The 26,146-nt window shown below is 41.2% G+C and overlaps 1 protein-coding gene across 5 annotated transcripts in view; it reads right to left on the bottom strand.

The window, feature by feature from the left end:
* Positions 1-26,146, bottom strand: part of POC1A (POC1 centriolar protein A) — a 62,799-nt gene that overhangs the window by 13,817 nt on the left and 22,836 nt on the right. For 4 of the 5 annotated variants that reach the window (XM_040591335.1, XM_040591339.1, XM_040591336.1 and 1 more), the window contains exons 8-9: positions 19,024-19,092; positions 15,859-15,957 (exon numbers count right to left, since the gene is read on the bottom strand). In XM_040591335.1, coding sequence (XP_040447269.1) covers positions 15,859-15,957; positions 19,024-19,092 — 168 coding nt within the window. The remainder of the gene's footprint in view (positions 1-15,858; positions 15,958-19,023; positions 19,093-26,146) is intronic. The other variant, XM_040591337.1, reaches the window with a different exon arrangement.

Genomic DNA, 26,146 nt, shown 5'->3' with positions numbered 1-26,146 from the left:
AGTGTTAAAAGCACAAATAGATCTCTACTAGAGAACTTATTTTTCTTTCCTTTTCTTTCAAACTGTTATCTTTATCTTTCTTCTAGAACAAACACTATTTGCATTATTTACTTGCATTACCACCAGAGGTAGTTCAGAGAAGTTTATGTAACTAAACAAGGTAGCCAACAGATTGAGCAATTGCAGATTTAAATTTCTCAACTTATGCTAACAGACAAGATTTGAATCTAAAGCCAAGATCACAGCACTCAAAACATGGTTCTTCATGGCCTGGTGCAGCTCCATCCCATGCACTTACTACTCATATATATGACTGAAGTTTGGAAGTCAACAAAGCAGCAAGGAATTCTGACAGACTGAAAAATGGTCTCTAGAAGTTCTCCCACATGTGCTTTTTCTATGCAAGAAATGAAGAGTTGCTTCCATCTCCTCTCTCATATGCACTACTACAAATGCATTTCTCATCAGCACTGTACCGCTTTACCTGCTCACCTCTACATTTGATGCCAGCTGTATGCAGATCTGCAACTAAGCTGCAACAAGACCTTTGACCAGCTCAAAATTTTAAACGCAAAACTGTTTAGTGGGTTATGAAGATACATACACAGACATGTATGTGCATACACACACAACAAAGATATGTATTTAAAAAATAAATACATATAAAAAACCTTGTGCTGCTGGGAGTCACTGATTCAGGCCACAGAAAGGCTCCCAAGACTGAGGTCCAGCTCACCAGTTACGCAAAATAAGCACTAAACAGTGCGAGGAACAGAAATGTGACTACACAGGGAAGCTGGAGGTGGAGCAAGGAAGAGAAAACCAAAAAGAGGCCACAGCAGTAGTAGGCTCTGACAGGCAAATGGCTTGCTGCTGTCCACCGACTCCTAGTATGGGCCAACCGCACCTCCAGATCCTGCCAACCAAACCACCCTCACACAGCTACGCATCACAAGACCAGTTTCACACAAGGAGCAGGAAAGGATACACTTAACTGCTCCACAGGGATCGCTGTGCTACGCCACAGGCTTGGGATGGAGCTGGCTATCAGGGGGTAGCAGCCACACCAGCCTCTGCTAATTTGCTTCCTCCCACTTACTTGGATAATTTGGATTATCTGCAGGCCCTGGGCCAACACAGCCCACAGTCCAGGTCACATTGCACAGACACGGCATGGGAGCCACACTCAAAACTACTCCTGTGCAGCCTGAAAGCCACATGTTGTTCACTGATACATTGATTTAATTAACTAAAATATGTTCTTGCAGAGATGAGATAAAGCCAGCCTTACAAAGCTGCTATTTGCTGTTTAAATTTAAAAGTAAAAACAATAACCCCCAAACACTGCTTTTCAATGGATAGTTAGCATTAAAAAGCATGTTTTCTCGTTATTTTAAGGCTGACTATTCTATTTTGATGATGTAACTTTAGGCCAGTCAATCATGGCACAGCAGAAATTTGAGTGAGCTAACACTGCATACAACCTGCACTTAAAAACCCCAAATGATGATGAGCTATCTACTTCAAAACCCATTAGAACAAGCTGACTCACAGAAGCAGAAAAATGACTGTACCAACATATTTTCTCCCTCTATCTTTATAGCATATGTCAGACAGCTTTTCATAAAAAGCTGCTGGGTTGAACTCAGAGTTGATATTATCTTTGCTCCAGTCCACAAAGTTTAAGAGTCTGGCATATTCGCAAGGGTAATACTGCAGAGATGTTCCCACACCCGATGCTTTAGGGGTCAGGTGATTCCTCATCATGTCAAGTTGAAGCCTGGGGCAGCAGCAGCTGTTTGTCACAGATGCTACATTCTGCTGATCAGCTCACAGGCTATGTACCACCTCCACAAGCAGTCAAGCAAGCCACCTCCACAAAGCCCATGTGGGTTCCTGAAGGCACTCTGAATGGTGGCGACACCCCCAAGAACAGAAGTGTATCTACTTATAAAAATAGAAGCATGACAATATGTCATACTGTCCCATTTCAAACACCACAGCTGCCTGAAAGGTTCATTACAGCCCGTCATCATCAAGAAGACAACCTGTAGCTACAGCCTTCAGCAATGAAGTTCTGGGTTAGTTGATCTACCTAAATGAGGGGCACATCCAGCCAGCAAATAAAAAAACCTATGTCGATGTGTCACGGAGTATGACTTCCAAAAGGGAGGCTTTCAAACTGACCGAGGTCTTTGAATATTCAGTTCTAGGAACAAGCACGTCCTACCTAACCTACCCTGTCAGAGCAGGTGCAAAAACCAAGTACCCAACACGCACATCTACAGACAGCACTGAACTGCTGCCCACAATCAGGCACAAAAACCGAAGTCGGTTTGCTCTGGCTTCCTACTCATCCCACCCACTCTGACAGCATCAAGGTGCAGTCTGAAGTCCGGGACCTGTCCAAGCAGGCTTCTCAAAAAGGAGCCCTGCATACAGCATTCAACAAGGCTTAAGCCTGGATTTGTCCCACACAGGCATGTCCAGGGCAAGGGGGAGCTCACTGAAATGCTGCACACTCTCAGCTGGACACACAGGGCAACGCTGCAGGCCGTAAGCACGGCCCATCATGTACGGAACAGCAGAAGGACAACAGCAAAGGCTCGGCTGATGGCCAACTCAGCCAAGGCAAACACCACACTAGCCCATCTCAAAGGCACAGCACTTTTCACAGGTTTAAACAGAGCATTTGCATTCACCTGGATCAGATTCACTAGCCTAACTTCAGCTCACTTTTTTCTGAAGAGGCTGAGGAATCCAAGTAGGTAACTTGTATTGGCACTACCCAAAGAATATCCCGCTGCTACTAGCTAACAGAAGCCTTCTGAACACAGTAATACCATGGCCTTCCCACCACGGCATCAAGGAGAAAGGCAGGGGTTGGGGTTTGTTGTTGTTGTTTGTTTGTTTTTAATACTTTCAGGCTTTTCATGCCAGAGTCTCCAATTTCTACAGTCAAGGAACGCGTTGATTGCTAAGAAAACACAGCCAGGATTTCACAGGGCAGATGCTGGGGTAGTTTGTAAGTATCCTAAATCCAAATGGACACCCAGAATTTTGTTTGACATTAATTTTTAGAAAGCTGCCAAACATCCTGATGAGCTCAAACATACCCATCTTCATTAAAAAAAACTGGAAAGAGACTGCTCAGAGGGACAGGTCGTCTGCCAAAGCACACACCTGGGCTTCTGCCACAGCTCAAACCCAGCAGGGACACGCTGAAGCTGTGTTACAGAAGCAACCAGGCTGCATCTACCGCATCATTCGTGCAACTGCCAGATTTGACAGTGGTAAGCATCACTGTGGGGTCCTTCAGAGGAAGATTTGCCCTTTACATTTTAACAAGAGGGAAATGCTTGGGAACTTTCCCTTAACAGCCACACTACAATTTGTACTTACCGCTACCTTAATGGCCAGTAGATTTGAAAGGAAGCGTGCACCTAAGTGAGGAAGAACTGAACTGTCCCTAGACTGAAACCTTTTGAAATTTTGTAAAAGAGGATTAAAGTCAGCCACTGCTACTGTCCATAAGAATGAACAAGAGAACCTTCACAGACCAAACTACAGCCACCCTTCTCCTAATAGCAACCTGTATCATGTGGTGAGCCAGCCACTAGTGATTTAAATTCTAATAGATTTAAAAAAACACTGCAAAAATATAGTCCTGAAATACACACTGGCTTTTTGTCAGTCTCAGCACTGATGAGCATCATGATTACAGAGAGACACCTGTACTCCTGTCTGACTCACCTGCAAGGTAAAATGCTAGCTGAATCCTGGGGACAGGCATCAGAAACAATGACAGTATTGCAGAGGTATTATTTATTTTAGTCAAAGTTCAAGTGCACAATTTATTTGGCAAAACCGAATAAATGTATTTGCCATTAAATATCTTATTACAACATCTGCGTATTAAGCACTTCGTGCTATAGCAAGAAGCAGCTGAACATTAAAGGAAGAATAGATGAGCAGTTTCAGAATACAATACAGCTCTCAGTGACAAAGGGAAAACAGAAGTGATTTATTTATAGCAACCACTTAAAGACAGCGCAGTGCAACTACTTGGGGGAAGGGGAAAATTAAACAGCCTTCGTTCCAGAGGTCTCTTACAGAGCCTCATACAAAAATTGTTCTGGCTAAGCAGCATACTTGCCAGCTAACAGTGCTAATCGGGGGTGAGGGGGGCAAATATTAACTACACAACACATGCACATCTGTAGTAAAACTGCAAGGGATAAAAAAAAAAAAAAAAAAAGCCATTTTGCTTTCTAAATGGTGATACTTAGAAGATATATTGACAGGATAACCACCTACCTGAATTTCACACCTACTAATAAAAAGTAGGATTCTTATAATTCAATGCAGAGGAAATATTTATTTTCCCTTCTCTTCACCTCTCTCCACTGGAAGAGAAGAACTGAGCGGTGAGAGGGGGGCAGGTTCAGGTCTACTGTTAAGTCCCTTTAAACCAATTTCCACAGTATATCTACTCTTTAGGGTTTGTTTGGGTTTGGGTTTTTTTTAGAAAGAATATGATATTATCAAGAATAAATTTTCAAGTATCTAGAAAGATGGCATGCTCTTTAAGCAACACACACATCTAATGTCTTCAATTCCATACAGACATCCGATTTCTAATTCACAAAGTGCAATTAAATTCACTGCCTGAGCTGAAAAAAAATCCCCTAGAAACAACAGAGGAGCAGAAATCTCCCAGAGGTGGCATACACTGTTTATCTGGACCCCAATTCTACTAATCCAAATGAGAGAGAAATATCATTAAAAGTCTTCTATTTCAAGGAGTCATTTTCACCACAGGTAAAGTGATATTTTAAATGTGTTCCCAGAGAGCAACAGTGACATCCAGTGGAAGCATATTAGTTTCAAGGTAAGCTCCACAGAAGGTCAGATGGAGTACACCATGCTAGACTGGAGGACTCATTAAAAACTGAGAGGTAACCTCATTTCTCCCTGCTACACACAAAATTTCATTGACTGAACACAGCTCTCCAAGGACAAGCACATTTCTCTGACTGGAAAAGCATCCCCTCTTCAAGGTAGCACTTCTGGAGCAATCAATGTTCTTTTAAGACTTGCGTTACTCTACATCTACTGTCCAAACCAGCGTAGTGCAACAACTAGAAATAGGATACAAGTTAAATTAGCTTTGTGAAACAATTTATAGGACCATTCATCCCTGCTCACCTCTTATTTCAGGACTTAAGTTGCAATAATGGACAGGTATTGGGGGGGGTGGGGTGGGGTGTGTGTGTGGAGAAGAGAGGTGAAAAGAATGTTACTTCCCTTTTATCTTTGCTTCACACGGAAAGGTAAGTTGGGTTAGATATGCAAGAGGCCAGAAATTACTTAGATAGGACCCTTCTCCCTATTGGTGCTACTACAAATACCAAGTTAAAACATTAAAACTTGGCACCCATAACAGCCGTATTTTGCCATAAGCCAGTAAATATTAAGTCTGCGATAACCCCAAGAAGAAATTGAGTGAATAGGTATATCTCAAACCCCTTTAAATCCTCAGGCACTCCTGTGCCAAAGCCTAAGTGAACACCTGGCAGAGGTGGGCGGATGGACTAAGGTTTGTGTATTTTAAGCGAAGCAGCATCATACCATCCCGCTCTGCTGACCAAACTGCCAAGAAGCAAAGAAACAGGGGTAACAGCTAACAGCCAGCTACAGTACTCAAACATGCATGAAACCAGCCTGTCTAGACACAGAAGGCTGCACTGGGACTGACATTTGTATGTGCTTACAGAAATACTAACATCTTACTGCCGCAAGTGACACTTTGGCAATCTGGCCAAGAGCAGGTCCTCACCCTGCTCCTGCCTGCCTGCCAGCAAGGAAAAGCTGTTCCTCTCCTCTCCTGTGTTTCAGTGACCTTGCTCTTTGGTTCACTGTCTGTTGGTCCACTTCACTTACCTCTACATTCTGTGTCACTTCTAAACTGGGACAGACATTAGTATCATGGCTTTCAAGGTAACTTCACGTGACAAGTATCTATGCAGACTGCTAAAAGCATCCATGCTACATGCTGTCCATGCTCTTCAGCTGGTTTATGCTGAGCATCATGGCATCAATTGGTTGTGTGCCAGCTGAGATCAGGCTCACTGTTTTTTGTGCTACGTCATCTTTGTGTTATACAAAACATTGAAGGAAAGTAGATCCCCTGCACAGATTCCCAAGGACGAGCATATCTGGCACCGGAAGAAATAGAAGTCACAGTTCCTGATAACCTCTGGCAAAGGGGATTGCCACAACCCAAAACAAGCAAGGAATATAACTCTACACAAAGCTAGGGTTTCCAAATGATTAGTAATTAATTCAATACTACATTAATTCACAGTCTTACTAAGGGAAAATGATAGAACAAGACAGAACAACTACCTTCAGTAGTCCCCTCCTTTCCAATTCAAGTTACATTTTAAATACCTAGGAAGCCCTCTACAAACATTGAGGAAGAACGTGAAAGTTTTGCTTGTATTACATTTCCAAAAGCACAAACAGCATTGCTGTGATGAGTGAAAATCAGAAACAGTAATGCCAGACATTGAAAGCCCAGTGAAAGAGCGCACAGACAAGACAGACAAGTAGAACGTAATGACTACCAGCAGTTTAAAACATAAAGCAGGTCTGTATTACTTGAGAAGGAAAAGCTAAGGGTAGTCTTCAACATCTTAATTTGTTTTTTCCTACTTTGCTTAAGCATTTTACCTCTCTTAACCAAATTCTCCCCTCCTATCATTCCTACTGTTTTGTTAGGAGATATGATGAGGTCTTCCAGAATTTAGTATGGAATAAACAAGCATTGTTGTACGGGTGATGCTCAGCTGGCTATCCTAACACTGGCTCCTGGAGACCACCAAAAATCTCAAAGGAACAGTTCTGTGTGGAAACAAAACATGAGAACCATTGGTAAAAAATTTCACCAAGAATTAACTACTGTTCCCTGGCCCCATTTAAGATCGCTCTTGGGAAAAGCTTCCAAGAAAGAGCAGCCAAACACCAAGAGAAGTGTTTATCCTCAGCCTTGGGTTATCCAGCTACAGGTTTTTACACCAAATGCAACAGTCTCCAAGGCAAGAAGCAAAACAGACTGATCTCCTGAAGTGTGAACAGCTTCCAGCTCATTTTCTTCATCAGAATAATTTGCCTCTTTCTAATGAAATTGGTATGTATATGCTGCGTTACATACATATCATTTGCCTGTCCGTGTATGTTACGTATAAATAATGCATGCTATGTATACATACACATATGTAAAGATATGCAGACAAACATTATAACATGCTCATTTGTTATTACTCTTGAAGTTTGAATTTCAGCAGAAAAATTTGAGATCTTAGAAACTATTCAAGCTTGAGCTATCTTTTTCCATCTCAAAGCTGACACAGAATACCAGCTTGGAAAAAAATATAAATCTTGCCTCCATCTCTCCTCTTTGAATTATGACTCAAGCATTAACACAAGCCACATACAGCAGCAACCTAAGTGGGTGAATTTACATTAATTAGTCTGAGTGCTGAACTTAAAAGGCAATTTTTATTCTGACCAATAATGACTTGTCAGGACTTGCCTTATTGTTCCAGAGCCTTAAAGAACAAATCCATTTGCTGTAAGATGACAGAAATTAAAAGCTGATCCTCTTACTTCTGCAAAAAATCTTGTCAAACCAGAATATAAGGGAAAACAGTTGTAGCAGCACAGCTGCTCCCATCCACTAACAGACAAGGCTGTTGGAGGTTGCTGCAGTCATTTTTAGTCTCTTGGAAAGCCAAGCTGAGGGTGCCTATAACCCTGCCTCTTCCTCTCTCTTAGGTCCTTCATCAAAATCATAAAATTCTGATAAACAGCCTGCAACAATGGTAGGAAAATGTTAATGCACAAAATCAGAAGACATAAGCTTTCATTTGTTTGTCATGCACACCCTTCTCCTTACATCAACCAGATCAAGAGAAAAGCAAACCCAAAAGTTTTAGGGGAATGAGCAACAACATATGGGCAAAACCCATTAGCTTGTGAAAAATTCAGTTTCACATAGCAACAACCAGAAAAAGTTGAAATAGAGTATTAGAGGGCTAGCCATTAACAGAGGCTTCCCAGAGTATCTTCCAGAAAGAAGCTCTGCTGTTAGCTGCTTGCAAGGTAGATACTCATTCAGTTGAGTGAGAGAAAACCATGTTTTTTTCCTCTGCCAGTCAAATAAAGATGCAAAAAAATCAGTGAGACCAGCAGTGAGGCTCCACAAGGAGCCCAGTTAACCAATACATCTATCCCATTCCACTAAGATGAACTCCGGCATCCTGTATGAAGAAACCTGGTACTGTTGCTACACTGTATTCTCCAGTGAATTAAATCCAGGCTCTAGAACTCAGTTGGATCAGCCTTTCAAATGATGAAACCGAGGGGTTGCCCCACTGAGGGCTACCCACAAAACAGATGATGCAACCCTGATGCCTTCCTGCCCGATGTTCTGGACTGGAACCAGGTTATCTGTACCAGAGTGAAGGAGTTAAGATAGGTCTGTAAACACACAACGTAAGGCCAAGTTTCTATCTCTTTTGCTAACAAGAACATGTGTTTATAAATGAATGGGCAGCATGCCCTTTCTGGCCCTCATTAGCCATAGTTCCTACTAACCATACTACCACAATGGGAAAAATTACGATTTTCCCAAAGTCTGAGGATGCTGAACCAGGGAGAAAGAGATGTAGCAAACATTCTCCACTAGCCAAGCTGGCTCACCATGGCAGCTCCCTTAGTCAATTAAGTGTCTGATACCTGTTGAGGGTTAGAGTTCATCCCACTCTAAATCTCTGGTTTCCAGAAAGATGAATGGAAGACACCACAGGAGCACGCTTCTTGCACAGAAAGAACTACTAGCTGCTCTTGCTAAAAGGAGGATGCAAGTGATCAAAGAAAATGACATCCTTCTGGCTCTCCACAGGTTTACAAGCACAGCCTCTTCAGCTGCAGGCCAAAACAGAGACCCAGCTTTGTCCACACCCCACAGGAGGGAGAGGAAAGTAGAAGCCTTTTCCTCTGTTCCTGTTGAACCTCTGTCTCCTTACAAATCACAATTACAAGATCACGTGTTGCAATAGGCTTACATGAGCAGGCTTCCTTCAATGAACAAAAAGTGACGGTTAGGCAGCTATGGGTAACCATCTGCAGCTGCACTGCTTGTGAAGGATGGGGGGAAGAGCTCCTGAGCGTCCTGTGATCAGTCACAGTAAGTCTCCTACCGATCCCTCTAAAGCATCTGCTTGGACAGCCAGGCAGGGTAGAGAGCAGTGGAAACATCCTGAGCACTCATCACACTGTTGTTCTTTTAAGTAAATAATCTACCTACTTATTCCAAGAGGAAGACAATCAAGTACCACGCTAGCTTCCTGGAGTGGGAACGCATCCACAGAAAAACAAGGTGACAAGCAGATCAGAAAAAAATAATCATTTTGCAGACCACAATTATCCTGAAGGCTGGATCCCCTGCTGTTGAATACAGGATTCCTCCCTTACAACACTTAAAAATAAATAAATAGAAGGGGGTGGAGGAGGTGCAAATGACAACACACATCTACATCCAATTGCAAAAAGTTGCAGCTCTGTGCAATGAAACTGCTTCCCAGGAGGGGATTTCACAGCAAGTACAAAAAAAGAAAGGAAAAAAACACCCATATAGAAGTATTCATAAGTATTAGCAATTGCCAAAATTAGAGATAGTTACCAATTTGGAAGCTAAAAGGTCAAAAAAAGAAAAGGCACATCTGGCCTATGAGTAACTCCAGAGGAATTTATTTACACAAGGAATGAGTGGCTGACAGAATGAACTGCTGCAGTCAGCACAGAGACCAGGGGCTGAGCACAGGAGGCACCCAAGGTCACCAAACACAACACAGAACCAGCAAAGGAGAGAGGTGGGTGGAGGCAGCTGGGGACATTCAGTTATTGGCCTCAGACAACTTTATGATCGGATCACATTTTTTGGAATTAGTCTCCAATCTTATTCAACAGAACTGTTTTGGAAAAATTGCCACTGAGGAAGCAAGCATAGTCCAATGGCTGGAGAAAATTTTAAACCCAGCAGTGCAGAAAGAGGCCTAAGTGCCTGTCAACTGAAAGATGCATTTGAAGAGTCACAGGCCTCTTACTTAAGTCTTTTCTGCTAAAGTGCTGCTCTTCCCAAGCTTCACTTTGTGAAGTCTGCTATGCCATTAGCTTTCACATTTGTTAGCTCCACAGATAAGTACCATTTAACTTCAGAGGAGCTAAAGATATTTAAAACATTTGTGCTCTTGAATTTTAAAAGAGCAGAAAGATTTCTTGGCAAGAGAGTGACAGAGGACAACTCTGCACCTCTGCCCATGTCTCCTAAATTGCCCTACCAAGGGATTACCTGCTTTTGACTCTGTCTGCACATGCACTCACGTGAGCCGGTCTCCCAGAGTCCTACCAGCAGCTGAAAACTAAGCTGCATATATTTAAGTTACATGATTGCAGAATTCACAACTGAAGTGGCAAGAGAAACACTTCCCATCACCTGTAAGCTTATGTTCTGCTGTACCTATTACCTCTCTCACCAGAAAACCCCTAAGTTTTGAGACAAAACAGACTACACACAACCCTTGCAGACTCTGCATTTCACTCTTTTGGACATCTCAAGCTCCCACTCCCCTTGTTCAAGACAGCTTTGCCTCTGAAGTACTGCAACACAAACAAGCTTTCAAGTATTTTTCTTTAGAAAGCTCTATGCTGAGGCTTAGACTGAAGTCTCCTTAACAGCCTCCCTCTTTGCAAAGTAGTGTTTTGCACAGTTAGAGCATACCTAAAGAAAGATTAAGTTTAAACTCAGTAAAGAATCTTTATATCAATTAATATTTCCTATTTTCCATAATTATTGCATGAAAAATGGTTTACCAACTTGGCTTATACTACCATGCTTTTATTCCTACATTGCAGTGTCCAGGTTTATCTGAGCACCCAAGCACTTTCTAACTGTCCATGTGACATCAACTGTTCAGCGTTTGCTCATAACACTTGACCATACATAGTTTTCTTGGAATTAGTCAACAATAGGAGCAAATCTGTCTCATAATGAAACGAGTGTTCTTGCATACTCACACCAGCTGTAACTGCATGTACGAAGCTTTGCTTGTATCTGGAAAAAATCCAAACACCACCAAACCCCCAAAATAAAACACATTATCTGCCCTCTCTGGAAAGAGCGAATTTTATGATAAATGCTCACTGATTTATCATCAATCTCACATAGATTTGATATGTTGTGAAAACATGTCCTTTGATCTGATCCTGCACAAGTCTTCATATAGACAGAACCTCATGCTTACAGTGACTGACCCCAGAACAAGCATAAAAGCCACATGCAAAGTCCATACCTCCTATTCTGACTTTCCCTTAGGTCCTCACCACTCAATATCACAGTTTAAAGCATGAATTTATTCTTACCCCTTGGATTCTAGTTCAAAGCGAACAAATCCTTGTATGATCAATATGCAGGACTGTAAGACTTCACTTCTTCCCATCAGCTTCATAGAGTATGTACGAGTGCTTGCCCTTCAGTTTTCAAGACAATTCTGCAACACTTAATAGCAACAAATGCTAGCTTATAATTTAAGAGTAAGCATTTATTCCAGAGCTACTGTAATTCTAGTGTAACATTTACAGTCTCACAACCATGCTAACAGGTATTTATAATTCACTTCTGGCAGCTTTAGTGTTTTATCAGACTTTCATGTCTATGCTTTTACACCATAGTCACGACTGCAATTCCTGCTCATCATGAGCTTCTCTTTCATTGGCATTAGCCCTTGAATGGAGCAATTTCACTTTCAAAGCAAGCTGCATCTCCCAAGCCTCATATATTTACAGAAAACACAAGCAGGTGGGCAGAGCAACTTTGAAGTTCATGCCTATTGTTGCAAACAAGCCCAATACCCTGATTCATAATGAACTTTAACCAACTGCCTGAGAAACCAGCATCTTCTAAAGTCTCCAGTCTCCCTCTGTCCATGGAAGTGAAAATTGTTTTAGAGCAAGTTTGTTTTCAAGCTCACCAACCCTGACAATGTTTCATGCCTCTTTCATCCCACAAGTCATTTAGAATTCTTTTTTCTTCCTATTCATCTTCATGACAAACTAGTTTTGATGCCTGTGTTCAGTTATTCTTTAACACTTGCATGTTAGTCTGACTCTCCCCATGAGAAACCAGATACTAAACAATTTTTACACAGCCACTGTTTTGATTAGTATTTGTGTTTTCACAATGTTTAAGAAAAAAAATTATACAACTACACATGAGTGCATAAGCTCTCCTTGGAAAAATACTCTGACTTAAGTAAAGGGAGAAAACAGATTAAAGATGTGTCAAGAACCATGTTCATGTGTTTTAAGGGTACCAAAACCAAATAACAACTTATCTACCTGTTTTAAATGTAGTTACATCCCAAAATGTCTGCAAAATCTCAGTATTACTCAAGAGAAGAATCCTAGCAAGCTAACACAGCAGTAGAGATAGATGAAGCAGCTTCACTTTTCATTGAAGGAAAAAGGAACCCTGGCATGAAATCAAGAGCCACAGGTGGCAGTTCCAAGCCTGATTTTGATGGGAAAAATAACTAATTTCAACTACACAAAATCCACCAAAATAAGTACTTCATTATTAAAAAGCAAATGTTTTGCTCAAAACAAGGAGGAACTGAATCTATAGTGAAATTTAAGTCTTACAGTAAGTTGTAGCAGTGACAGTACTCTTTAAGAGTCCAATATAATACAATTCTAAAAGATGTAAGTAATGAAATTCACTTGAAAAGTAGACTGTCATGAATAGACAAGTTATTATGGAGCCAAGGTCTCTATGCTCAGGTTATATTTAAAATTGCAAACAAAGCCATTTTCAGAGATATCAGCTTCTTTTTAACAGCAAAGAACATGTCATATCAATTCTAAGTTTAAACTTAACATATGGTATTCAAAACAAGCTCTCAAACTACATTGTTTTTTCTTCCCCTTCTAACTTTAGCAATTATAACTGCCTTAGCATTAAGGCATCGCACTCCTAATAACCTAATATACAAGGATAGTGAGTACTCATCATATTTTACATTTCCATTCTCGTGAAGCACAGGGAGCTTTTAGATGAGACCAGGTACAAGCTCCAGTATGGCGTATGATCATTCTTGTAAAGGGCAGCCACAATACAGCTGATCCCCTTAAAAAATAATTAGACTATATTGGCTTTGACAGCACCAATAAGACCATGTGACTTGAGACAAAAATCGAAATTCCGCTCCTTTATAGCAGGTCAGAGCTGCATCACACTTACAAGGCAAAACAAAGTTCTTCACTGCATAAAAGAGAACACATCATTGCACTGCATCAGCAGACTTAGTCAACTAAGACGCTGGTGTCAGCTGTGCCAGCTAGCACCCAAGCTCTCCATTGCAACCAGCTTCACCCCTGCTTTTTAACCAGGGAGAATTTTACTGTTGAAAGCAGACAAAGTCTGAATTTACAAGTCTCTATTCATGCTCCTAGCTAATTTGGCAGATCTAGTGGAAGCATTGTTTGTGCTATTCAGACCAAAAGGTAACATCACATTTGCACAAGGTGTAAACAGGAAGAGTCCCAGTGACTATCATTCAGTTTGATCTTCTGCAAATGGCACATAACTCAGTAACTTTCCAACACTTTTTGTATTCAGGTGGCACTGCTGGGATCAGCAGCTCCCATGCCGCATGCCCAAGCCCAAAGGTTGCATTTGGGTAGCAGTTCAAAACACTCGCTCCTTTGAAGTAATTTAGGTTCCCAAACCAGAGTATGTCTCTTCCACATGACTCAGCACAGATTCACTTTGCCCTCTGCAAAAACACAGCACCTGGTCCAAACCAATATATTGTACCCCAAAGAACACGTGGTGCCCTGTTTCCCATAGGCTCAGAGCGTGAGTAGAGCAACTGCCTGTCAACCAGCACCACATGACACGGATTTGCCTGTCAGTAGCACAAACTGTTGGTCCCAGCTGCATCTATTAGAGATTTTGACAGGTAAACCCTCTTCCACAGGGGAATGGTTTCGTTGCAAGGTCAGACGTTCAGGGTGGTTAGTTGCTGTTCAAGGGTTTTGTTCAGCAGCTACCTTCAATGCACATCTTAAAAAGTTTTATAATGAAGAACTAAGCTGTAGAAGAGCTCAGGATTTCCTTCTTTTCCTTAAGTTACTAGTGGATAATATGCTCTAGTAATAACAGCAGTACAGCTGGGGACAAACTTACCATAATCTCCTATTAGCAGCCACCTCGGCTACACTATTCAAGCCATTCCATGGAACATTACAAACCAAAAAAAGTACTTCTTCCCATAAAAGCTTTCTTTGTCTGTGCTGTATCTCAGCCCAGAATTATACTATACAATATCTTAAATTAAAGCAGATAAAGTTAGTCCAGTTCAACAGGCTAATAAACAAAGAGGTCACTGGACTATTAGTTTCATAGCCCACATAAATTTACAGTTAGAACACAGGAGACGAGGAAAAGGAAGAAGTGTCAGTTTTAGCCAAAACCAGCAGAGGATCAATAAACACTTTTACCTCCCCCTTCCTTATGTGATTGCTTCCTACCAGCCTCTCCCACCCACCTAGCACTAATATCCTCTGGTTTGTTTGCTTTCTTTACAGAACACTCCACATAGTGAGGCATCATTTAGAGCTGCAGACTCAGATCCCATTTATCACAAAATACTATGGCTATTACAACACCTCCAGCAAAGGACTCAATACATATTAAATAAAAACACTACTATGTTTAAGAAAGAACACAAGTTTAGTAGCCCAGAAGTCTTAGAAGATCTAAGAGATCTAACTTAGAAGATCTAAGTTGATAAGATTAAAGGCACTGCCACAGAGCAACAGATGCTGGCTAGAAGCTTATCTTCCAACTGAGGCAATGACACAGGCGTAAACACCCGGATTCACAAACTGCTTTTTAGCTTACAGCTCACATTGAACAAGATGCATCAAAAAACAGCCACAGTAATAACATATTTCAGAATCCTGTAGGTATTCTCAAATGTATCAAAAATATCCAAAGATTGACAAGACACAATATGGACATTTCAGTGAAGCATCACCATGCGCAAAAATTGTAACTCACACAGGCAGGAACTTCAAAGGGTTACTCTTGTAATAGCCATGACATCCAACATCAGCATTACACTCAGATCAGTGCATCATACTGAATTACTTGGTTAGTGGATTTATCCATTTGATACAGTCAGAAATAAGATGTCTCTTAACACATGCTTCAGGGAACAGAAATGATCGAATGCCTCCAAGTATTTAGGAAAGAAGCTCCAGTACAATACACCACCTATTTCTTATGGGGAAGTCTATGCACAGATTTGTCTTTGTTGACTGTCAGTGGAAAGGTATCATGAACAATATCCACTTCCAGGACTGACGCCAGCCTAAAGGAATCATATCAGCTAGCAAAACTGACTTCACCTGTTACGTCTGTGCTTTTTCTGTGTGGGCTATCATGCAAGCCTACCACAACTTCATACACACAGGATGTTAATAAAAAAATGCATGTACACATGCACGAAAATTATTTCCCTTTTAAAATCATTAAATGTCATTTTCCTATAAAGCAAGTACAGTTAAACAAGAACAAACAATACAAGATTGGTTAAAAACAGACATCTTGCAGCTCAAATAAATATCAAGGAAAGATGGTTCTATTGTTAACTGCCTGAAAGAGTCACACTCTTTGAAGCTGAAGCGTACTGAAAAGGAACTCTACACGATTTCTGTGTGCTGACCTACCAGAGCGTGATGGGTCCCATTCACACTAGTGCCAGACTTCTGTGTTTTCAGTACATCACCATAATCTGCTGCATCAAAGTTAGTCTTCCACACCATCACCTGCAGAAGAAAGTTTCTCTATTAAAATTTTCCATCTACGTTTGCTTAAAGGTCAATTTTGTCAACAGATCAGCGAAAAGTCAGCAGATGCACACAAAGTTAACCTAAGTAAGCTTTGCCATTGATTAAATTAAGGATGGTATTTGTAAATACATTACTGAACACAGACATAGCATAACCAAGTTCTCAATAAATGACGTCTTTCAACATTCTTTGGGTCAGAAACATCATGAAACTAGACCTACCTAGAGAACTCCAAAGCAACATGCAGAATACACCATTAAAACCAAAAATATATTAAAATACCATGCTTAGCATTACAGCACTTATCAGCCACATCCCAAACAACTAGCCACTGGTTTATCATGAGATTCATTCACAGGAAAAGGAGAGTTAGCACTTTGAGACTAGCGTTAGAGATCTTGAGCTAATTTGTCAGCTGCATACCAAACTCAAATCCCACTTATAGCCATCTCCATAATGCAGTATTTATTTCAGAAGAGAAGAGAGGCCTCTAACACATAAACCACTTCAACATATCAAGAGCAAATCTATGGAGTAAAATCCATAGCAGTGGCTCTACAAGTCTAAAAAAAGTTTAAGAGCAATCAATCAACTATTTCAGAAGCCTGAAAAACACCTACAAACCCAGCCAGCTCATCTTGGTTATCAGAAACATCAGTGTTTATTCTTCACTTGCAAGTTTTCATCCCTGCTTCACATGAAATAAAAGCATTTTTCTTTTGTAGTTGCATAGTTAACCAACGAGGGCATTCCATTGTGTAACAGAAAAAACTGAGGCTCTTTCACTGTATAGATTGTCTCTTCACAGCGAGCAAGGGTGCTACTACAAAGATAGGCACTGCCACCTAGTCTAACCTGGGGGTAACTAGCAATGCAACACAGCTCAGTTGACAGAAAAGCAGATACTTACTCAGACCACTACTTTGAGTTGAAGTTTGTCCACATCTTCAGCAGGGCAATTCACACTAACTGTGTTAAAACCAGCATATATTTGCAGCAAAGGGTGCAAATGGCACCTCCCAATGCCAGCAGGCTCATTGCAGTTCAGTAATTATGTGGTTTTAGATAGGTTACATGTCTAAATCACCACACAAAAAATTTTTTTTGACCTGTAGTGATTTTCTTGATTATTATTTCTCACATTTCTCTTGGATTCGGAACACCAGTATTCAGCTTTCTGACCATGGCAGGAGGGTTGGAACTAGATGATCTTCCAGATCCATTCCAACCCAAACCATTCTATGATTCAGAGAGGTCCACTCCACTGGAAAAGCTTCTTGTAAACATACAATTGGCAATTTAAGAGTAATACTGGTTTTAATACATACATATATTGTATGTTTTTCTCCATGCATGAAAGGAATCACTGCCTGCATTTTCAGAACCAAATCTGAGAGAGGCATCTCCTTCACAGCAGCTAAGAACAGGAAAGCCAACAGCCACCCTTCCCAATACACATGTTCAGAAACACACAACCCTGAGCTACAGTAGAAACGCTGCCAAAGAAGTCAGTTATGACCCCATGCCACAAATGTACCTTTACAAAACACCCTTCTGGGGAGGCATTGCCACTCAGCATTTCAGTTTAACAATACCAGCCGATACTCTGCAACGAGCATTACTTTATTCAAAGAAATCCCAACCACAGCAAAGACAAAGAGGGAGCTGATAAAAAAAAAGCCTTTTGAAGGAATCTACGCAACAGAGAGACATAGGGCAATACATCCTCTTAAACTAAAAATGAAACAAAGAGTCAGCTTCTTGGTTATGTCTAGACATTTAAGACAAAATTTCTGAAGTTTGCTATCAAAAATAAGTAATAATGAATTACTATAACTGCAACCTCCAGTGAAATCAGGGCTTTTAAGGAAGACAAACACCAAAAATGCATATTTGTGTTAGATGAGCACTCCAAGAGCAAACCTTAATCTAGTGACCCAATATAATTTTGTAAGACAAAAAAACCCAGATGTATCTCTTCAAAACAGTGTGTTTAAAGCCTTAAATAAAAAGCAGTCTTAAAGCAACAGGATGACAAGCTATGCCACCTATCTCGGCAAATCTATAAAATGGAGTTAAAATGCAGCAGCTCATGAAACTCGGGAACCACAACCCTAGGACTGGTTTCTTCCTCAATAGTATACAACTGAAAACATACATTGTGTAGAGAATCCAGCAAGTCACTTCAGCATGGTCCAGACATACTGGGCACAATTTTACTTTCCCCCACTGACAACAGGAAACAAAGTCCAGCAGCTTTTAGAGAAATGTGTATCTGGACTATAACTCGGAACCAGAAGTAAAAGGAAGAGATCTCCCATCCTGTCCCAACTGCTTCATTAACAAAAAACCTTTATCAGCAGTACAAGACACCCAGGCTCTCAGTTCTAGTGTACACACCAAGGTCAGCAGAGAAAAGTCCAATTCTGACCCAAAAAGCTGTGCAACTGCAGCACTAGTACAGCTTTGCACCAGGCTCCCATTAATAAAGAGGCCTACAGCCTATATTCACATTTAGTCAGACTCAAAACCATCTGATCCCAGCCGCTGGAGATGGCTTAGCCCACAGCATCTCAAGTAAGACTGAGGACAGATCTGTGGGAGGGAGGAGAGCATTAAGAAACATGAAATAGAGAGCACTGTAGACCACTGGAACCTGGAAGAATATTCAGGGGAAGCATCCCTGCTTGCCTGCCTTACCCTTACACCTGTGTCTCAGAACTAGCCAGTGGCAGATCAAGAGATGATCCAAGAGCACAGCCCGTGATATTCCAGGTATCTCAACACAGCCATTTGCACACCCCTCTAACTTATTCCCCAGCAGCAGATGCCTCATAAAGGCATATAACGAGGGCCGTGTACAGGGCAATATTTCCTCTGCTGTACATACCCGTTCCCAGATAATGCAGCTGCAGTACTTCCTCAGTAAGGAAAGTCTGTTTAACATCTCTCACTATTTTTGTTTTCTCTTTCAAAGCAGCAAGATACCAAGAAAACAGTAACAACAAGGCACAAAACTAACGAATTGAACTAGTAAGATACCTGCTCATCAGAACCTCCAGAGGCAAATAAGTCTCCAGCTCTTGAAAATGTCACACAGGTAGCTGGCCCCTGCAAACAGATTGAAAAGACAGGTTTAAAAAAAGTGAAAGAAAACAAAGTGTTATAAAGCTCCATTCATTACAGCTTTACAAGGCATTTCTCACTTGACAACAGTAATTAAAGGCAAAATTTAAAAAGCTCTTACCTGTCTGGTAAGTGGGCCACAATTAACATGCTAAGCTTGGTGGCACACACTTACCATTTCGCACATTTTAGCCCCCAGTTCAAGACACCCATTTTTCAATATCCATGGCCTTAAGACAGAGACAGGAACAAAGAGTTTTACAGCTTCAGGCTTTTCCTTGTTCCCTCTCAATCATTCATTCTCTCTTCCCTTTAGTACGAGAAATCTACAAAACTCCTGTTTATTAAATGCAGTGAAATGATTGAGTTTTATTAAATTCAGCCTTCAGTTAGCCACCTGATGGAAAGGTTTAAACATACAGATACAAACAGAGCAGCACCAAAAGGAATATTGAAAAAGACTGTTAGACGTAAAAACGCTCCACTACTGACAATTCTAAGCATTCATGAATCATAAACCATGTCCCATGAAAATTTAAGTTTTTTAAAACAAATTTGAGGAGTGATGAATCCACCTTTCAGGCTTCAATTGCCAAGCCCTCAGAATCCACAGTTTCCAAGCTCCTCCTCACACCATGAATACTAGAACCACAAAAGGAAAATGCACCAGAAAATGCACTAAGCCAAGATTTTCACATATTCATGGAACTCCAAGGACCAGAACTTCAAACATTACACAGAATCTTCAAGACACTGACACCACCAGAGAGCAAATTTTATGGACCTCTGTGTGCACCAGATTCACCATGGAAAACAGCATCTTGTCTCCACATGCTTTCCAAACAGCCTTTCTTTGAAACCATGTAACTGTCACTAAGGGGCAGCATAAAACACATGACTGATGATAAAAATAGCCAACAGGTAAGGCTACAGGCAAGAAATCAAAGAACCAGTTTTATCACTAAGGAAAAGGCAGGGGGCAGGGAGAGCAGTTGGTTGGTTGGTTTTGTGTGTTTGGGAGGGAGGGGGGTGTTTTGTTTTTTACAGTTCTCACATGCTCTGCAATATATTTCCAGGGTATTCCATACAAACTGCTCATTGCAGAAGACCCAAGGCTTAAAGCTCTCGTTTACTCCACCATGACCTAACTTTAAAACATGCCTGACCAGCTATCAACCAAAGCAATCAATTAGCATCAATTAATTTAGCCAAGGTTACAAGCATTTTAAGTCAAAAAAACTGCACAAGCAGAATAACTGAATGCATAAGATTCAGTATTCAGAGCAGAATCCAGTTACTCGTTTTATTCGAGACTTGGCAGTCAAGAAGCCCACAAAGTTTTCAGTACAGGAGAAAGAAAAAGCCAAGGCTGAGGAACACTGATTAAAGGAACAGGTCACCCAATGACTGACAGAGCAGCATCAGCAGAGTAGACTGTACTTGTACATCAGTTTCTATATACTGTATTCTGTAGTATTATCTAGAGTTTTGCAGGAGGCAGCTATTCTCTTTGGATACCAATTAGCTGGACAAAGTCAACACGGGGGGGGACATAAAAAGGCATCAGAAACAAATCAGAATCACTGCTTCAAACCCCCTTACATGTGAAGCATGTAGCCAAGCAATGACAGAGGCCTCAAACCAAACAGGCACCTGTAGCAGCACAGGAGAATACAAGCAGCAAGCAGGCACCCCTTACAATACCATCCTCTGCCATCCTTAAGCCTGCATACATCATTAGGCTGTAGCTTATGTTAGCTGTCAGGACTTTAACTGAAGAATAGGAGGATGGCTTAAACTGCTTTTCTCTTAGTTTTACAGGAGAGATGCCAGAGTTAACACATCCAGGATCATTTTCATACAGCACAGGCACTTGCATTTTGAAGAAGCCTCGCTCTTAAAACAAGCAAGTTCTGAGAGGCTATGGTTTCTCTCTAATGGCGCCGACTGCTGAAGTACAGCTTGAGTAAAAGCATGCATTTCACACCACATGTCTATTTTAATACATTTTCAACCTTTCAGAAAGCACAGAGGACAACGCACATGGGGAGGATGAGGCAGGCACTCCAAGATGCAGTTAAACAGCTGAGAAACCGTTAGATGTGTTCAAGTGCAGACACAACAGACAAACTGTTCTGCTTAGAATAAACAGCTGAGAACCCTGATAGTAAAGTTTCATGTCAGCTACTGAACACATTACTTTGCAGTCTGTCCTAAGCCTGAGCTTTTGCCCAAGCTGAAATAGGCAAAGGCAGCAATGAGCATTTCCAGATGCTGCCTATGGCCAGGTTTGCTGGGAAAAGCAACCTGAACTAGCAACAGGCTGAAAAACAAAAAAACAACAGAACAACAAAAACCCAAACCCACAACAAAACAGCAACCAACCCCCTCCCCCCAAACCATAAAAAAAAAAACTAAAAACACAGCCAGAAAAGCTACAACCACCACCACCAAACCCCACCACACAAACATACACCTCCTAACAGGAGTTACCCTCTTTCAAGATCACCTATCTCGGAAGGCAAGGGAAGAAGCTTCTCACCTTGTATCAAGCTGCAAGGACAGACTATGCATTAAGAGTTCACATCTTCCCAATGGAAATTGCATGGAAATCTGAAATCCTGATTCTTTCTGGCTTCCCTTCTTTCTCTCCTTTGTAAAAGTGAGCTCATTATTATGAACCCTGAAAGTAGACAAATACCCAAAGATTGCACTTGGGTAAGTACCCAACTCTATCTGCAACCCGTGTCCCACAGCCCCGTGTGCTTTCAAACGTGCTGGTGCAAGGTTATGCCAGCAAAAGCACAGTCCTAATGTGGTCACTCCCAGTGTGAAGTTTTAGCTTCCTTAAAACATATTAAGGTATTTCCATATTATCATCTCACCTGCAATGATTTCAAAAGGGTTTGAGGCCTTCCAACAGCAACATCTCACTCAAGAGGTCTTGCCAGAAATGATCTAGTAGCAGCAATTTCAGAATGCATGCACAGTCATCAGTGTGACTAAGCTAGTTCAACTAACACAGTGTTATGTAGTGCAGATATTTCAAATCAAAGTCACCGCCATCAATCAGCTGAGACAAAACGTGCTTCTGCCTTCTATTTCCACCCACCTTCCCCAGCAATTCAACCCTCTGACCACACTGTCAGGAATGGAGACTAAAAATATGCAAAAGCAAAAAACAAATAAGCCATAAGAAAGGGCAGAAACAAGTACATAGCCAGAAAACTCCACAGTGGTGAATACTGCTCAAAGATAACAGAGCTGAGTATACAGAAGCTGCACTGACTATAATAAACCAGTCAGAGTCGGGAAGGGTGGAAAAAAGCTTTCAAGACATTGAAACAAAGTTCAGGAAGAAGCAGAAGTGAGGAATACTGGAGAGGAGTGATATTTCACAAAATTATTTTTTTCCAACTAAATATTTCAGTGTATTTAGACAAAGTTTAGCACAATACAAATCACATCGAAACAGGCAATGAAGTGACTCCAAAGTCATGGCATTCTGAAGTGAAAAAAAGTTCAACAAAACATATTCCTCCCAAAATCAGAAGTGATACCAAAGACTGAATGTACCTTTATAAACTAAAGGGGGAATAAACAAGTCTATAGACACAACATCCTCTACAGATTTGTTGACATAAGTTAAAAGTATTTTTGCTACATGCTTACAGCTCTCTTCCCTGATATAACAGGTTTGCTATAGCAACATACAAATAATAGTTTGCCAAATACTCTCACAATTTAATATAAACACACAAAACAAAAATAAAGTTACACTTGCCAGTGATTAGACACAGCCTAACTGCCATTTGTTCCAGGTAAGCATGGCAGAGATCCAGCAGATGCCTGATGCAATCCTGGACAACGTGTCCTGAGACTGAAGAATTAAAATCTTCCTTCAGATTTTTTTTTCCCTCTGTAAACTTACTGTTTGCACTAAAAGTGTCAAAAAGGTGCAGCTGTATATTCTATACAAGTTGTAGGGAGAATTTTAAGCTTATCTCCCATGCAACTAGAACACGTGAGATGCAGCAACCTTCTAAAGGATCACTTTATTCTCCTCTTCCTGTAGCAGGATACAAATGCCCTTCTACTGGGTGCTCCAGTTCTGCATCCTCATTGTGCTAGGTGCTAGCATCAGCCCCCAAATTCCTACAGCTTCTTACTGTAGATTAAACAGCAAGCTGCAGAGAGATAGGAATGGACAATGAGATACATCACGTTAGCAATAAGGAACATTTCTATTTAGTCCTCAGCAGTCCAACATGAAGACTGCTGAGCTTTTGTGCATGTCAAATAGAGTCTGAAACTACTATAGTAAGGGAGAATGCTGCAGAAAGTTTGAGGAAAATATAGAAGAGAGCAAAAAGTCATCCACTGGAAGTGTTGAGTGGGAAGAACATTGCCACTAATCAACATTCATCCCCTCTAGTTAAAGAGGGGTACCAGGCAGGGAGGGCATAAGCCCCAGGGAGCCTTGAAAAGGACAAATGGCTCACACACTGGATGCAGCAAAGAAACTGGAAGCAAAACGGAAGCCATACAGAAGGAATGATAACAGGATCAAACCTAGTCCTTTGTAGCAGCATTCTCAATGAACAAGATACAGGCAAGGTCAGACAGCCACACCATGGTAGCTGAAACACCTGGTGGCATGCCAGTCCTAGCTAAGAAGGGTGGGGCACAGCATGCTACATAATCTAGTTTATGTGCAGACCATCACCCAACCCAGAGACAGAGATTATACCTTCGCCTCTTTTTCCCCCACTTCCTACAGAAGGAAGCTAGTGATCACAAAGCCTTTATTGCCCTAGCAATTCACAGGTGGATCAGCTTACACAAAACGTTAAGTGTGAGGTTCAGAACTATGCTGAATGGCTTGAATGCATTCATCACCTAGAGAGATGGGATCTCAAGCCAGGACACAAATTACAACACTGAACAAGTGACTGGCAGGATGCTAAGAGCATCAGTAACAATTGACACAGGGATGACAAGAGACAACAGGAACAGCATCCCTGAACACAAAGCTTTCAAAGGCGGAGTTAAAAATAGATTTCTCTGAAATAAATACTTAAGAGAAAGGCCAAGAGTTTAGTTTGTAGAAACGGAAATATGCCTGGAGGAAACAGTCATAACCGCATGCAGATAGCAGATGAATGTGTACCATCTATAAATAATAAGCAGACAATCACAGCAAAAGCCCTCCTGAACACCATTTCCACTCCCATAGAACTGCTGGAGGACAGAAGGCACACTATTTCAAGAACAGCAGGGCCAAGAGCAACAGTCAATTCAAGAGAGGCCAGACTTGCAATCTTCAGCTAGGAACAGAGCTAACATTTTGGCTTCAGCATAACATAAGAAACAAGAGCCAGGCTGGAGAGGGTCCAGGAATAAACCTGAGGAGAGTAGTTTAATGATGCACAGTCTGCACAGTGAAAGGAGAGGCAGAGGGGAAAGTAGCTGGAGAGACAAGTGGGGCCAAGGATGCAAGTAGATTTTTTTTCTTGTTTTATGTTTTAAATCCTGAGAGAAACTAACGCATACCAGAGAAGAGCCAGGTAAAAGAACAAGGCGTATCTAGAGGATGCAAAGAGTCAAATTAAAGAAGAGCTTCCTCTTCCACTGCCCACAAGGAGATGTAAAAGTGGGGAGATAGGAGCCAGTACATTCAGTCAAACTGTCCCTGAACAAATTAACTAGTGCAAAGAGAAAAAGGAGATACAAGTGGTGACAAAGCCTGAGAAGCAAATCCAGCAGCAACCATCACACTGGGATCATCAATTCAAGGTATAAAAGAAACAATAATAAACAGAGCAGTCATTGTCACTGTTCACAATGCTCTCAACTGCTTCATGGCATTGGAGAAGGCAGCAAGTCACACTTGGACAGATGGACACTGAAATGACAGAGGGTAGAGGAGCAAAAGATGCAAAGAGTAAGTGACCAAGACAATTAGGAAAACACCAAGGGCAGGTAAGAAACTCGATAAATGCATTCAAGTGCCAAAGAGCACAGTCTGAAACAAAAAGGTGAATGTCATGTGTCTTTCACCTATCACTTCGTTCCAGCAGCAGAGAAAGCAGTGAAAAGAGTTCAGTGAAGACCGATACAAACCAACAGACCTCTTGGTACGGTGGGAGTACTGAGCCTGTATCCCAGCATCAATGATGAACATGCAGCCAGGAAATCCACAGCTACGAAGATTTATTCTATCTCATCAGAAAAGGTGAAAGACAATAGCAGAATACTTAGTAGGAAAAGAAAGATAATGCAGAGAAGACGACAGAGGCAGGAAGAAATACAAAAGGCAAGACTGGTGACAAAGTTACACCCACTTTGGTACATATCCTGCAGAAGAAGCATCAGACAGAAAAACCCCAATCTTACAAAGAGATAAGAGCTAGGAAAAAAAAGTAGCTATGAAAGCATGGATGTTTGTTGTATTTTTTACTAACAACACAGATATCCCAAAGATGTGAGAAGGGGAAAAGGTGTCAGTCCTGGTATTGCACATTTGCTAATGAAGAAGTGCAGGACAGCACCAAGTATTGTTCTCAAGCAGGGACAGAGTGCAAAGCTATAGGAACTGCAGAAAGAATCCACATCTCCAACAGTAAGGAGAAGAAAAATGCTTAGATTAAAAAAGCAGATTCCTAAGAACTGCACAATGAGAGTGGTAACACAAAAGGAGAGAAAGGGAGAGGAAAAGGGAACCAAGGAGAAAAGCACTGGGGACAGAGACGGCAATGGCAGCAAGAGATGTTTTCACACAGAATACCTCTGACAAGAAGTCAGAAGGATTCTCAGTCCACTGAACTTTGAAAAATACCTGTATTACTACACAGGGCAAGACTGTCATGCCTGCACCTTCCTTCACCAAGGAGTAAGGGCTACAGCTAACACGGGGAAAAATGTATACTGGCACCCTATAATGAATCTTGGGTAGCTTTTTAAGTCCTGAAAGCTTCAGTTTAAAAAAATACCAGGGAAGACTAGAGCACTCTTATTTCCTTTTAATACTCAAAACAAC

The sequence above is a fragment of the Falco naumanni genome, chromosome 4, assembly GCF_017639655.2.
Source record: "Falco naumanni isolate bFalNau1 chromosome 4, bFalNau1.pat, whole genome shotgun sequence".
Classification (NCBI taxonomy): domain Eukaryota; kingdom Metazoa; phylum Chordata; class Aves; order Falconiformes; family Falconidae; genus Falco; species Falco naumanni.
Note: the sequence above shows the minus strand (reverse complement) of the source record. Positions and strands in the feature narration are given on the sequence as shown.